This window comes from Micropterus dolomieu, linkage group LG06 (assembly GCF_021292245.1).
Source record: "Micropterus dolomieu isolate WLL.071019.BEF.003 ecotype Adirondacks linkage group LG06, ASM2129224v1, whole genome shotgun sequence".
NCBI lineage: Eukaryota > Metazoa > Chordata > Actinopteri > Centrarchiformes > Centrarchidae > Micropterus > Micropterus dolomieu.
The window spans coordinates 1,508,062-1,522,782 of record NC_060155.1 but is presented as its reverse complement, the minus strand read 5'-3'; the positions used below and the strand labels follow the sequence as shown (position 1 = coordinate 1,522,782).

The following is a 14,721-nucleotide window of genomic DNA, read 5'->3' as shown; positions in this document are numbered from 1 at the left end:
AAAAAGCTTCAAAAGCTCAGATTTATCAACTTTTGTTGTTGTTGTGAAAGGCATATCAAAGGAGTGGTAGGAGCACGTTTACAGAGATGTACTTACACTGAAGAAAATTATAAACGCGACACTTTTGTTTAGGCCTTTTGTGTACATAGAGAAAGTCTTAGATCTTTGAGTTCAGCTCATGATGAATGGGGGCAAAAACAAAAGTGTTTGTGTTTGTTTGTGGGGGTGTGGGGGTGTGTGTGTGTGTGTGTGTGCACCACCGGGTCAAAACTGACCCGGGAAGACCACATGTGTTACAAATTTGAATAAAATACCCACAATTCAGAGAAAGTAGTGATCATTTTGTTTGTTTGTTTAGAGCGTAGTGTGGAACCATCCATGTTATTTTGGTGCAATTTCATGAAAGAAAACCATATTTTTCAAACAAAAACAAGACCACACAAGGGCTAGGAGAATGATCACTCCTCTGTTGTTCTTCCTGAGGTTTCTTAATTTTTTCCCTGTTTAAAGGTTGTTATGTTATGAGTTTTTCCTCATCCAAATTGAGGATCTACAGATAGAGGGTGTTGTATGTTTCAGATTGTAAATCCCCTTGAGGCCAATTGTGATTTGTGATATTGGGCTATATAAATTAAATTGATGTAGATGGTCAGCAGAGCATGTGAATCAGCAGATCCTTGAAGAAAATACAAGGATCCCCTTTCATTTACATTTCAGAGGGATCACTAAATTTAAGAATAAAGGCATTGAATTACTGCTGCAACAAAACTCACCAAAATTGGCAGGTGGGTTGCAAATTCCACCCACTACTCAGGCAAAACAAATGGCACTCATAGACCTCATGGTGGCGCTATAACTTTACGTTTTTGTGATTATCTCGAAAACGGCTTTGAGTAGAGTCAAACTTCTTTCATCATTTTAATCTCAGGATTAATCTGCATCTTTGCTCCAATGGTCTTCTGCTCTAAAAATGTCAAATTGTGCAACTTTTTATCAATTTTCTCTAAAACCTATTTTTGGGAACTCATCCTAGACGGTTTCGCCAATCGATGATTAAAATTGACTTAAGCTGTTCGGTGAGCAGTCCTGGGATATTCTTCCACTAGGTGACACTACATTTGGAAAAGGTTATAGTTCGTAATTTGCTGCATGGATTCGTACAAAATTCTCTTTGTACGATCTAGGGTCACTACTCAGTTGATGCATAAAATTTGGGAATGATTGCTCATTCCAAACTTCAGAAAATCTAAGAAAATAAACCCGCTGCAATTTTTCTAGACATTCTCTAGATGGCCGATGTCAAGTGCTTCAAAGGATTTTTAGATCGGTCAAACGGTGAGTCTGCAGTGATATTCAGTATCTTGCTGTAACTTGTACAGTATGCACAGCATTTTCTTTTTTGCTCAGTTTTGGATCAAATGCCATGAAAATAATTGAAAACACACCCAAAACCGGCAGAATGATGTGTGATTTTTTTCAGAATTTTCTCACCATCATCTGTTGTAAGCTTTTTAAGTTTAAACTGACAAATCTATCCAGGTCTGGCACGTCACCTCCCTTAATTTTATGAGTCAGACTTGCTGACAATGGTTGTTCAGATCATAGTGAGTTTAAGTTCTCTATTTTATTTGGATCCCGTGACGCTTTCTTATTTTTCTCTGCTTAAAACTGTTGGTGCAGCTTAAAATTTAAACCTTTGAAATACAAAATTTTGCAGGTGGGTTGAACATTTCACCTAGTAGTCAGGTACATATAATGACACTCTCTGATCTCAAGGTGATGATGCAAAAATCAAGTTTGCGTTTCCCCAATTATCTGAAAGTCAAAATTATTTCATCACTTTAAACTCTTAAGTCATCTGCGTCTTCTCCTCTGAAAATGTCAAATGTTGCTTTTTTCATGTCTTGCTTGGATCCCGATCATTGACGTTTGAGGCTATATTCTTCCCTATTACCCCTTGTCCTGCCTCAGTACATCTACAATCACACCCAGCACCAATCCTTCATCCTCAACAATACCTTGAGGATGACTGTGACCGCAGCCAAACTGATACTTACACTACTACTGCACATTTCAGCCACATAGTGTTTCTTTGCATTTGATTTTACAAATCTTCAGGAACCAGACTTCATTAGAAGCAAACAACGCTTTAATTGGCAAATCTATATAAATTCACAAAAAAGCACAAGTACTTTATAGTACAATTTGACTGTTTACTAATTCAAATGATATTGTCAAAAAGCCAATATATATAAAATATATTGATAGTATGTATGGTTAGTGCATGAATATAAAATTTAAAAAAAACCCATAAATGCTGCATAAAACTGCTGTACAATGGCAATAAAAACATGATAATTAAATCACATGCAAGCATTTGTATGAAAGGTACTTTGCATACAGAAAAGGTTTACCCACCTTCCCATTACAGACTCTCTCTCTCAAGCTAATTTCAAACATTCCATTGTAAGAAACACAGTTCTTATCAATGTTGTTTGCAAATCCACAACTAGTTAAAACACCTTCACAAGTAAAACCTCAATTTAAAACTGGCAGATTTACCCTCACAATTGCTTGTGTGAAAATGTAAATAAATGGGTTTGGGCTTAGAGTTTAAAGGCTACAGTGGGACAAGAGGTACAATACAAGTTCAGCATGTTTATATAAGGATCTTGAATTTGCTGCCGTCAAGGGGTGATACAATCAGCCGTGCTGAGCCTGGGGAGTGAAGAGGCCGCCTGCTGTTTCTCCAGATAACAGTACAGACTCGGAAAACCAGCAGGACACACGCTAACACCAGCAGTATAACTAGACGGGACACAAAAGAAGAAAATCACCAGAAGTAAACCTTCAAGTTTAAAAATGGAATACATTTTAGGGAGTTCAGAAAGGCAACATGCTATGATTGGTTTTTAAAGATATTTTTGGGCTTGTTGCCTTTATTTTGGACAGGATAGAGAGAGGGGATGGCATGCAGCGAAGTGCCACGGGCTGGACTCGAACCCAGGCTGCTGCCATAAGGACACAGCTTTGTACACGGGGCGCTCTACCAAGTGAGCTAACTGGCACCCCCACGCCAAGATTTTTATCCTAAACATCATTTTTGGAACTTAAGTTAAACTTACCCATAAACAGAGAGTTTGGAGTGGGATCAGCTGGGTTAAAATGTTTGAGGATGTTTCCGACCAGAGCCACAATCACCACGGGGTACACTGTCAGGATGTTACGCACCCAACGGTCCAGCACCCAGTTCTCAAGGATAAACCTGCACACAAAGACAAAGCAGTCATCAACCAACTGTAAAATACACAGGAGGGAAGTTATGGTTTTACACTGCTCCCATAAATGTTTTCGCACATAATGCTGCTGGTGACCTGACACTGATACCTTTAGCAGCTGCAGTCTTTAGTAACATTTATCATCTTTCATGACAAAAAGATTAAATGTTTTTAATATTCTGATTTTTCACATTTATTGTCAGAACTAAAAACTAATACATCTGCTAGTACCACATGGTAAGTGTGTCACTCTTCTACTTTTGAAACACAGCTTACCATCCCACCACCTCTGCAAACAGGATGCACAGAGAAGCTGTTGCTGCTGTGCTCCTGTCCACACCCCACAGGTGGAGAACCAATGAGAAGTTGATCAGAGAGGCGATGGATGTCCATGTGGTGTAGAGAGCCAAACCATTCTGGACCTAAATATATGAACATTAATAAGCACAAAGATGACTTAATTCACAGGGGACAGAGTTTTTTTTTTAATTAGCAATGTAGTGACGGGCAAACACCGTCTGAGGTACCAGCTACAGTGGTGGTTGAATTTTCTATATTTCAGCACAGATATGACCTAAAAAATACTACACAAGCAGATAAAGAGAACCCAATTAATACTACATTGAGGAAAATCATCCAATATTGCGTATCTGTAAAGTATATGAACCTTTGCTTTCAGGATCTGATGTGACTCCCCTGTGCTGCAGGTCATAGCCGTTGTCTTATGTGAATGTGTTCACTCTCGCATAGACTTGACTCTGTAAAAAAAACTTGGTAGCCTATTATGTTACATATGGACACGGTGGATATTTTACAAGCATGGACCAGGTAAAGCAGCAGTGAACACACAGAGTGCAGATGTTGGTTTCGAATGTAACGGATCGCGGGTGGAAAACTCGAGACGAGTTCTGTGTTCTTTAGGCGATTTTCTAAAACATACTGCTGATGGAGAAAGTGGAGCGGACGGGGAGGAGAGACAGAGAGAGGTGGAGCAAGCTGGTGTGTTTGCAGTGAGAGACAAGAGGTGTAGGTGTGTGTGAGTGTGTCTGAGTGTGGGGAGAAGAGAAGTCTGCGCCAGGTGCCAGCAAAGGTTCTTATGCTGGAATGTTATTTTTGTGCCAAACATAACGCTTTTAATTTAAACCAGAAAGTTCTATTTCTGTCTCACCAGTCCACAAAAGAATTCTCCAATGGCCTTCTGGATTGTCGGTGTGATTTAGAGCAAACTGCAGACGGGCAGCAATTTTACTTTTGGAAAGGAGTGGCTTTCTCCTTGCAACACTGCCATGCACACCACTGTTGTTCAGTGTTCTGCTGATGGTAGACTCATGAACAGTGACATTAGTTAATGTGAGAGAGGCATTTAGTTGCTTAGAAGTAACCCTGGGTTCCTTTGTGACCTTGTGGACTATTACACGCCTTGCTTTTGGAGTGTCTTTGTTTCTTTCATTTGTACACAGTCTGTCTGACTGTGGATTGGTGAAGTCCAAACTCATTACAGATGGTTTTGTAACCTTTTCCAGCCTGATGAGCATCAACAACTCTTTTTCTGAGACTGGAAAGCAAAGGTTGACATACAGATATCGGAGTATGTTTTGGATCATATTTGTGCAGAATTATAGAAAATTCTAATGGGTTCACAAACTTTCACTGTACTCATACACACACACTCTGCTGTACCAGTATTCTGAGACAGGCCAGGTCTTTGCGATGGTATGTCTGTAACCAGAGTCCATAGTAATCTGTGGCAAAGCAACAAAAGAACAACGCGCTGTAGTTGGAAATCACTATCATGATTAATACAACCAGAGCCGCTAGCATCATCCTGCAAGACAGAGAGAGAGAGAAAGAGAGAGAAGGACCATAAATGCATATCACACACTCAATGTCAACTGTTTTATTACAAGTAGACATTTCAGAGATTCAGGCTCACACAATAGGCTACATACAATATTTAATGTTCATTAGTAATAATACTCTATAGTTTATAATGGATCTTTTTTGTAGTTTTGACTCTTAATTATTAAAACTTTAATATATTTTGCGGTACTTTTGTTCAGCATTCTGTTATGTTATCTTGGTGAGGTCTCATAACAACATATCTAAGGGATAATCTTTGTTTATGTTGTGTGTTTCTGAAAAGAAGAGAAAAAAAGAATATCGGCCGATATTTTGGATTTTAAAATCCTCAAATTGGTATTGGCTTAAAAATACCATATTGGTCAGGCTCTAGTTTCTGGTCCTCCTCACCCTCCCTCCTAAATGCCCTCCCCTCACCCTTAGTGTTCCTAGCCCTGTTGTTGTTTTAAGTTTAATGTAATGACTAGAAGTAGAAGACATACTCTCTGTCCCATAGCAGCAGCCATATCATGTTCAGCACCATGTTGGACAGCCAGCAAAAATAGAAGGAGTAGGGCAGCAGACACTGAGCCCAGGATCTATTCACAGAAAGACAAATATCAGTTTCATCTGTTGACAAATGAGTCCTATCAGACAGGTTACAGCTGCATTAGTAAATATTATGACTATTTTAATGTTTAGCTTACCCTCTGAATACATATGTAGTGATGTATATGACCATCAGGGTGAGCCAGGTATAGATAACACCCCAGATGGAGAAGGTCCAGCCAGCTGGAGTGATGTCTGTCTCATAGCGGGCTGACACATTACCTGTGGTGGAATGGAAGAGACCTGGAAAACAAAGACATTCAGTCACCAAACTCCAGCACTGATATTGGCTGATATGGTGTTGGTCAGGGTTGAGGTCAGGGCTCTGAGCAGGCCAGTCAAGTTCTTCTATATAAATTCACAAAAAAGCACAAGTACTTTATAGTTCATCCCTTAACCTGACGTGTATACGTCAGGTTAAGGGATGAACAGGCATCAGTAACCACGATCCATGAGCAAAATGTACATATGAACATAAGATTTGATTGGAACATAATGAAAAACTAAAGGCTATGCTTGACCACTAAAAATAACATTTTTTGTGTGGGAGTATAATGAAGAGACACACGATTAATGTTGGTTAGAAATTTAATAACAAACTGGATAAAGCCATCAAGTTCTTAAAAGAACTCCAGCGCAGAGACAGAAACACAAACAAACATAAAATTGTGACAGTTTGGAAAGTTGCACTTTGTTTCCTAAATGTCAGATTGTTTTATTAGCCACGCGACAAAGTCGGTGGAATTTGTTTTCGGTACAGTATGTTTAAGTCAGAATAATTTTAATATTCAGAACAATTGTGTTCCATTATTATTTATTTTTTTTACTATTAAATAGTTCTAATGCAGGATTATGCCAAACTAGTTACAGGGTGTTTAACTGAGAATTTCACATTTTTTAAGCAAGTGGAATTATCTGGTACAGTTTTTACGGTTACACCACATTGACATTTTTTCCATCATTCCCTAAATATTCTCTCCAAATTGAATAAAACCTGAAATTTTAGACTAGTGTTTCAAAAGAAGAATCTCTGCAAGTAATATGTAAGTTTATTTGTACATGTCAGCTCTTTTAATTTGAATGAAACCATATGGATACAAAAAAGTGGCATCACGTCATTGACCTAGAAACCTCCTGACAGATAAAAACTTAAAACAACAACTCCGGACCTAGTATTTTGCTTAACTCCATCAGCTGTTAGCTGCAAACACACCGCTGCATGCTGGCTGCTATTTTCCAGCTGTAAATACTAGGGGTGTGCACCTTCACTGGTCGAACGATGCGATTACGATTATCAGGTCAACGATTCGATTAGATTCCTCATCACCTCAAGGGTGGGAATTTCTAGGCACCTCATTATGATTATGAGTGCTATGATGCGACTGTAAAACAAATAGGATAAAGATGTAAAGTCACTGTGTGACTACTTGGTACTTTTTAAGTAGTATTAAAGTATTGAACAACAATCCAAAGAAGCAGGTAGTAATGAAATGCAGCTATTTAATGTTACTTCATATAAATGCAGCTAACATTGCATAGCATTATTACATTATTACTGACCTCTGCTACTGCTATTTTTATTTCTGATGCTGCTGTTATAAGTATAGAGTCAGATGGGGGTTGAACTACGCACTTTACAATGCTCCAGCCAAATCACGTTCACTCCACCTTAATCTGTTCCTTTTTTTGTCTCATCTAGTGTAGTTACATGTTTGTTTCTTGTCTTGTAAGTTCATTATTGTAATCTTGTATTGAGCACCATGGGCCTTGAGAAACGGCATTTGGTTCATTGTGTACTCGAAGGGTGGATGAATGACTTGAACTAGCAGCCAAAAAGCGTCCAGCTCAGCTTCCAGGCCGCAGTCTGAAGACGACATGTTAGCTAAGGCTAACTAACCTTAACGGTGCTGCACTTCCGCATTTCCAAGTTCCGCCTTTTTCGTTTCGTCAACATTACGTTATCAATAAACCTATAGATAATAAATTATTAACAATTGTGAATCGATTCATAATCGCCCAAGTCCGCATCGCGATCAATTATTTTCCACACCCTTAGGAAATACAATACCGACGTACAATCTCAGGCCGACATCGGCCAGACATGTGTGTGCTATTTGACTGTTGATTGTGATTTATTTGTTTGCAAACAACGGTGGAAAAGAGAGGAGCAGTAGGGCTGGGCAATAAAACAATAATGATAATTATCGCAATATAATTTTCCTCAATAACAACATAATAAATGTTCAATATATCGTCAATAAATATTTGCTTTAATTCATTAGAATTACAAACAAATTAGCATCTAATTTTTCTTTTAAAATATTTATTTTGTTGAAAAACTAATTTAACTAATAATTTGTTGAAAAAGATAATAGTTTTAAATGTTCTAACTCAGACTTGTGATGTGATCCACTGTTTGGCATCAAGTTTTGTCACATTCTGACCATAAAGAAAAGTTTAAACACATAATTAACCATCTGGTTTCTTGAATTTTTACTTAGGAGCAAAAATCCGCCTTAAAACTACTGATTTGAGAGAGATATATATATAATTATCGATATCAAATGATATGAAATGTTTTTATTGTGACAACATTTTTGGTCATATCGCCCAGCCCTAAGGAGCAGTCACTGAAACACCTGAAATGCTCGACTTACATGAAATGCTCGAGTAGCCTCTACTCAACCATTCAGAAATTCCCCTCCAAGCAGGGAGTGTTTTGGGGTTAAAATAAAGACCCTGGAACAAAATTTAAACCCTGGTCCCTGTGTTGGTACTTCCGGGGTAAAGATCCTTGGGTGGAAAGGAATGCTTAAGATTTTCTTAAACTGGAACTGAGTTCGCTATGATCATGAACAAGTAAGTGGTGAGTGAATATCAATACTGCAGAGTATTGTGATATTTTGCGTGGCAATATTATACAAATACACAGACACAAATTATTAATAATTAATAAAAAACACTTTTTGGTACTATAAGAAAATCAATTGCTTTTTCAGTCCACTAGACAGTGCTAAGTTTTTTTTCCAGGTGAGGTCACTATTTGGGACAGGCGTCCATATGGGACAGGCCTTTCATTCTTTTTGCACAAAACTGAAACTACTATGAAACAGTTTATTTATGTCAAACAGAATAATACTTATGTAAAAATGATCAAATAATATCAAATACACGTCATTCATTTGATCTAGCTCCGAAAGACGGCTTATGCGCTTTTATTTTGAAGGCAGCAACCTCACGAAAACATCAACACGGTGCAGGATGAGAGAAGTTAGCAGACAGAGAGCGATGGACTTAACATGACAGGATTCACAACTTGGATAAATTTTTCTGAAAAGCCGTTTTGATTCTTTTGATCGGTGGACCGTTACAGACTAAAGGAATATAAATAATCAAGGAAGGGACACATTCGGACTTAACGGGCAGACATCAAAGTTAACATGAGTCAGCACTTTTTCCATTGTATTCATGCAGGTTACACCGGTAAATCTAGAAGAATTAGACTTTGGGTCTTGTTGTTTCCGTTAAATGAACCTAACAGTGGTATTGTGGAGAATCTAACCGATCTAACGATGTTCAGCATGTCCATATTGACATATTGATCATACGTTTAAACATTAATATTTGTATTAACGATCTAAGCAGCATAGAAGCAGCTAAAGCGGGCGACTTCGCGGGGTTTAAGAGGTTTTATACATCCAAAGAACTATAAAAACCAGAGCAGGCATTTATTTGTTAAAATGTGTTCCCACACCAGGCCAGTAAAGGAGGTAGGCGGCTATTTGGGACTCGGCTATTAATTGTAGTTTTACGGTAACGTTACATTAATTTGTATAACGTGCGTCTGCGCAAGTGCTGCGCCCGATTAACAAGCTGCAGCCAAACCAACACCAAAACCTATGACCATCTAAAGTTTCAGACAGAGATCCAACAACAAGGTAACTCTGTAAGCTCTGGCCAAGACGGCCGCAAGACAGCACCACAAATCCTGTTTACTTTTTCTCCCCACACAAGCACGTTATATTAGGATTATCAGCAGGAGGAGCGTGTTTTTGTCAGTAGTAATCACTTAAAATTGATTTTCTAAATGTTACTTCATCGCCCCCATGTTAAAAGTAATTTCTGCACTGCTGCTGTCATAGCAACATAACATTACACCACGCGCCATCAAACGTTTGTATGTTTTATTTTTAAATTAGTCCTAAGATTAATCAACTAATCGAAGAAATCATCATAAGATTAACTGATTTTAAAATTAATTGTTAGGTGCAGCCCTATGTTACTTTCAACCACTGCTTCAGCGCATGAAACACACTGCCTGTTAGTCTGAACAATCCAAAGACCTCATCCTTTTAAAAAAATATCATTTTCTAAAAGGAAAAATCTGCTCTCAACCATGGGTAGGGTGTGGCATAAAAAAAATCTAATTTCAGGGACTAGAGTGGGTAGTTAAAAATAGAAAGACTTTAATAAATATGGGCCTACACAAAAAAAGAAGAAAATCTACACAAATGTGCCATCCACTGAGAGCCTTGCACTAGAATTCCAGCCACACCTTGCGCATGGATGGAAGAATTCAGATGGAAGAGGTAATGTTAATACCACTAACAGTTTGAAGTGATCGCATCTTCTTGAAACAAAACGCAAGCTCTTCAAAAAAACGTTTCTGTCATGTTCTTATAGAACGCTAACTCTAGCTAATTACTAATCACAAACATGACAAACTAAAGGTCCACATGGAACTTATGGCCATGGAAAGAACTCAGTGTGCTGCCACACCACAGTACGTTAGCGACATAATGAGTTCCCAGCTCTTTTAACGTTACGTCACTGACTGGGAGTCTCCCTCCACAAAGTTCCATAACCTGTGGAACCACTGCTGTATATTTCAGGAGGCCTAACACGTCAACGTTATGTCACATTAAACGTGTTACAAATAACGTTACTTGAGAAATCTTTACTTCAACGTTTAGTTAGCTTTAACGTTAGCGCATCGAAAAACATTCTGTGTGGTTATTTTAACTCACCTCTTCCCGTTTGAGCCAAACCGTTAAAAACTAAAACGGCAATAAAAACCGCCGCACACAAGATAATTGTAAAAATTCGGGGGAAATTGTTGTCCTTCATTGTATCTAGATTACTGCTTCGTCTGTGTTCCGTTGTGTTGGTCTGCCGCTGGTTAGCCGTCAGTTAACAGTTAACGTTACCGTCAGGACTGAGAGAAACAGAAAGGACGTTCACCAAATGATGCCTTCACGTGCTCTATGTAAACGCCCCCAACCGTGGCGCAAACATGTCTAAAAGACAGAGTGCTCACTAACAGCCAACATTTTCATATCCACCATTTTTCTATTTGATACGGTAACTAAGTGGACCTAAAGGCAGTAAAAGTGATTTGCTTCATTGTTATGAGCTTCGAGGGATTTAAGCAGATGTGTGCTGCATTTAAGGCGTCTTGAAATAAGTTAAATCACCTCAATTTCAAGAGTGTGAGAGTTAGGTTTTGAATTATTTGTTCATATTTGAACCATAACATGATGAACGAGACTACTCTGCCTGGTATTTCCTCTCAAGAGTTAGTTTCTTGTCATTATGATATTGTTTCTCAAAAGGGTCCTTGGTTGCTGCTTGAAATTTGTGTCCATCAAGAAACTTGAGGAAATGAAACTTGAGCTAGTAGCCTACTTTATAATTTCTCTCTGGCTATGCTGTGAGTTCATTCACCATGAGTTCAGATATATTTACTGTTGTTAGTTATTGGCTTTATTTAGCGTAAAATAGATAAAGCAAAAAAGTCAAGCTGCTAAATCACACTTGCTGTGATTGTCTCTCTTTATTAGAAGATGTTCATTAACATGTTTTGATTTAGTATTGGATCGTTTGGACAAGTTTGTCGTCATATTCACATTTATAAAGTTGCCATCATGTACAACATCATTATTAGCATAAATGTCCCCACATGATAAGCCAAACTGTACCACATGTTCATCCCAGTGACAGGGGTGAGATGTGAAGTGATGGCCATAGCTGTGATGGATGATGACACTAGCATGTGCTACTGTACTAACTGCCAGATGTGCCACTGGTAACTCCATAAGTTTGCAATAGTTAAGGTAGTTAGTGCTTTCCTGTTAATATAACAATGATAAACAAAATTGAATATAAACAAAAAAGTTTATATTATAGTTTCTAGTTTCTGGGCAAATTCAAAGCTGCATTAATTGATTTTTTTGCCACTTGGGGTCAGCAGAGCAAGGTAACAAGCAAAGCAAAATACACTATATAAATAACACTTAAATCACACATCAGATCTTGATGAACAAAATTGTTATCATAATCTTTACTGTATATTGTATAATTCGTTGAGATCAAACCGATTCAAAATCACACCGAAAATCAAAGTAAAACAAATCTCTGTGGATTTAGGATTTGGCTAGCATGTGGAGGTCTGGGCAACATGCCTAGGATATGCCTCTCCAGATCATCACTGACCCACCGCCAAACCGGTCATGCTGGATGATGTTGCGGTCAGCGTCTCTAGACTCTTTCACATCTGTCACATGCTCAGTGTGAACCTGCTCTCATCTGGGGGAGAACCGGGGTGCCAGTGGTGGACCAGTTCTGGTGCTCTCTGGTGAATGCCAATGGAGCTGCATGGTGCTGGGCTGTGAGCACAGATCCCACTAGAGGACGTCTAGGCCTCATGCCACCCTCATGGATTTTGTTTCTGACAGTTTGGTCAGAAACATGAACACCAGTAGCCCATTAGGAGGTCTTTTTGCAGGGCTCTGGCTGTGCTCCTCCTGTTCCTTCTCGCACACAGAAGCAGGAGCGGTACATGCTCCTGAATCAATATAGAGGAAACACTGCTGTGCAACCTGAATGGGCTGCAGGTACTACCTCATGCTACCAGTGCAGACATCTTCCATCTGCCTTGATACTTTGTCTACAAACTTTTTAAGAACCTTTATAATGGCATGGCATGATACCTATTACAGAAAATTATTAGTATCAGGCTTTTAAAAGCCTTGAGCAATCTACCGTAAATGCCTTTGTAATGATCAGTTACAGGCCCATTTCAAACTGAAAAACATTTTAACACCTTCTTTGGCTCAATAATTAATCTGATTTTCTCTAGTGAAGATTTGGCCACATTACAGCACCTATCAAAGCTTTAAAGCAACATTATGTAGTATTTTTATTTTAAAATAACAGCTTCAAAGTCATTTTGATGGTACACCGACTTGACACTATGATTGCCTCTCAGGCCGTGTGAGCTTTGCCTGGCACTGTGTAGAACTGAAGTCCTGGGCAAGATTCCTATTGCGAGGAGAGCCTAAGATTTTACAGCATCAGTGAAACTCTTCAGCAAGCAAACTATGAGAAGAAGTATATAATGTACAATGTCAGTTCTTTGGAAGAAGCTAGCTCAGTACTCTCAGTACGGATATCATGGCAGTGGCTGCGAAGAGGCTAAAGAAGACGTTGGGCACTTGAAGGAAGAGAAAAAGAGAGAGTGACTGAGCAAGAGTAAATACCTAATATAATGGCTGTTACTCGTTAGCGTGAACTTAGAGCTCAAAGGATGCAGGACAGATGCAGAGCTGGCCTTCCTGCTGTTGGACGAGTCAATAATAACTTATTAGCTGCTTGCTGTGTCTTGTCCTTATTGACGACAGCTATGAATTACACTCTGAAACAGCAGGGTTGCCAAATTGCTCAAAACCACATCTTCCATAATGTTGCTTTAAGTGACATTTCTTTAAATACAGGCTGGGACAACACCTCAGTTCTGGTGTTCCTGGATCTTATTGCTTAGGCTATAAGAGTATATTGCTTTACAAATTTCAACTACTAAAGTCCGACCCATACTGGATCGTTGAGACTGATAAGACATTTGACAGTTTAAAAAAATCTGATTATATCGGCTGTTATGGATTTCTATATAAACACATACCATCTCTGGTGCTCTCTAGAGAGTAGAGCTTTTGTTTCCTTCAGGAGACACCTTATTAGAAAGGGATACCGCTTAACAGACAAGGTACAGGGTCCAGGTTCAAGGCAGATTTATTTGTCACATTCCAACAGGTTGTAGAGTGAAACTGAGATTGTAACTCCCTTCTGCTACGTAGCAGACAATATACAGTAATATAAAAACTATTTTAAAAATGGTAAACAGAAATAAACTGTATTCACTGGAGCAGTGCTGAGGATGAACTAGAGTTTAAGAGTCTGATAGCTTGGGGGAAAAAGCTGCTCTGCAGTCTGGTGGTGCAGCAGCAGAAACTTCTATATCTCTTCCCAGAATGCAGCAGGGTGAACAGGCTGTGGCGGGTACTGTCCTTTAGTATCCTTTGGGCTCTGCGTAGGCACCTCACATCACCGATATCACTGATTCTGAGGAGATGGGTACCAATGATCTTCTGAGCAGTTTTAATCCCCTGCCGCAGAGCCCTCTGATAGTACATACAATACATAAATAGATACAACCCTAACTAATAATATCAAAACATTTCTAATAGGGCTGGACGATAAAACAATGATAATTATTGCAATATAATTTTCCTCAATAACTATATAACAAATGTTCAATAAACAACAAGAATCCCTTCTTCGTGGTGTGGTTTAAAGATTTGTTGTCATGTATTCCATCGAAAAATGAAGGAAACCTCAGATTTATTTGATACAGTTTGTTTTTTTTCCCTGGAATAACCTAATCCAGTTGCTCAGAGGGTATATTAAACTACTATTTTGGTGTTTTGTTTTAATTTTTAAGAGTGTACGGTTTTCAATTGTTATATTTATGTTTGTGTTTTTATTGGCTTATTATTCTGACTCGATACCAAAAAGGGAAAAAAAGGCAGATATATTGGTCTAGCTCTAGAGACAACTGAGAGGACACAAATGATGTGGTGTCCTGAAGGGTCCATTCAGATGCCTCTCCTCAACAAACTCTTATAATAGTCTAATAATCTTTTATTTTGGGGGGGGGGGG

The 14,721-nt window shown here is 38.7% G+C and overlaps 1 protein-coding gene across 1 annotated transcript; it reads right to left on the bottom strand.

The window, feature by feature from the left end:
- Positions 1-2,131: 2,131 nt before the first annotated feature.
- Positions 2,132-10,954, bottom strand: LOC123973059. The gene is made up of 7 exons (XM_046052913.1): positions 10,754-10,954; positions 5,825-5,969; positions 5,621-5,716; positions 4,959-5,103; positions 3,555-3,700; positions 3,126-3,265; positions 2,132-2,808 (listed from the first exon to the last, which is right to left on the bottom strand). The coding sequence occupies exons 1-7, from the start codon at positions 10,851-10,853 to the stop codon at positions 2,660-2,662; spliced, it is 921 nt and encodes a 306-aa protein (XP_045908869.1). The 5' UTR covers positions 10,854-10,954; the 3' UTR covers positions 2,132-2,659.
- Positions 10,955-14,721: the final 3,767 nt, after the last annotated feature.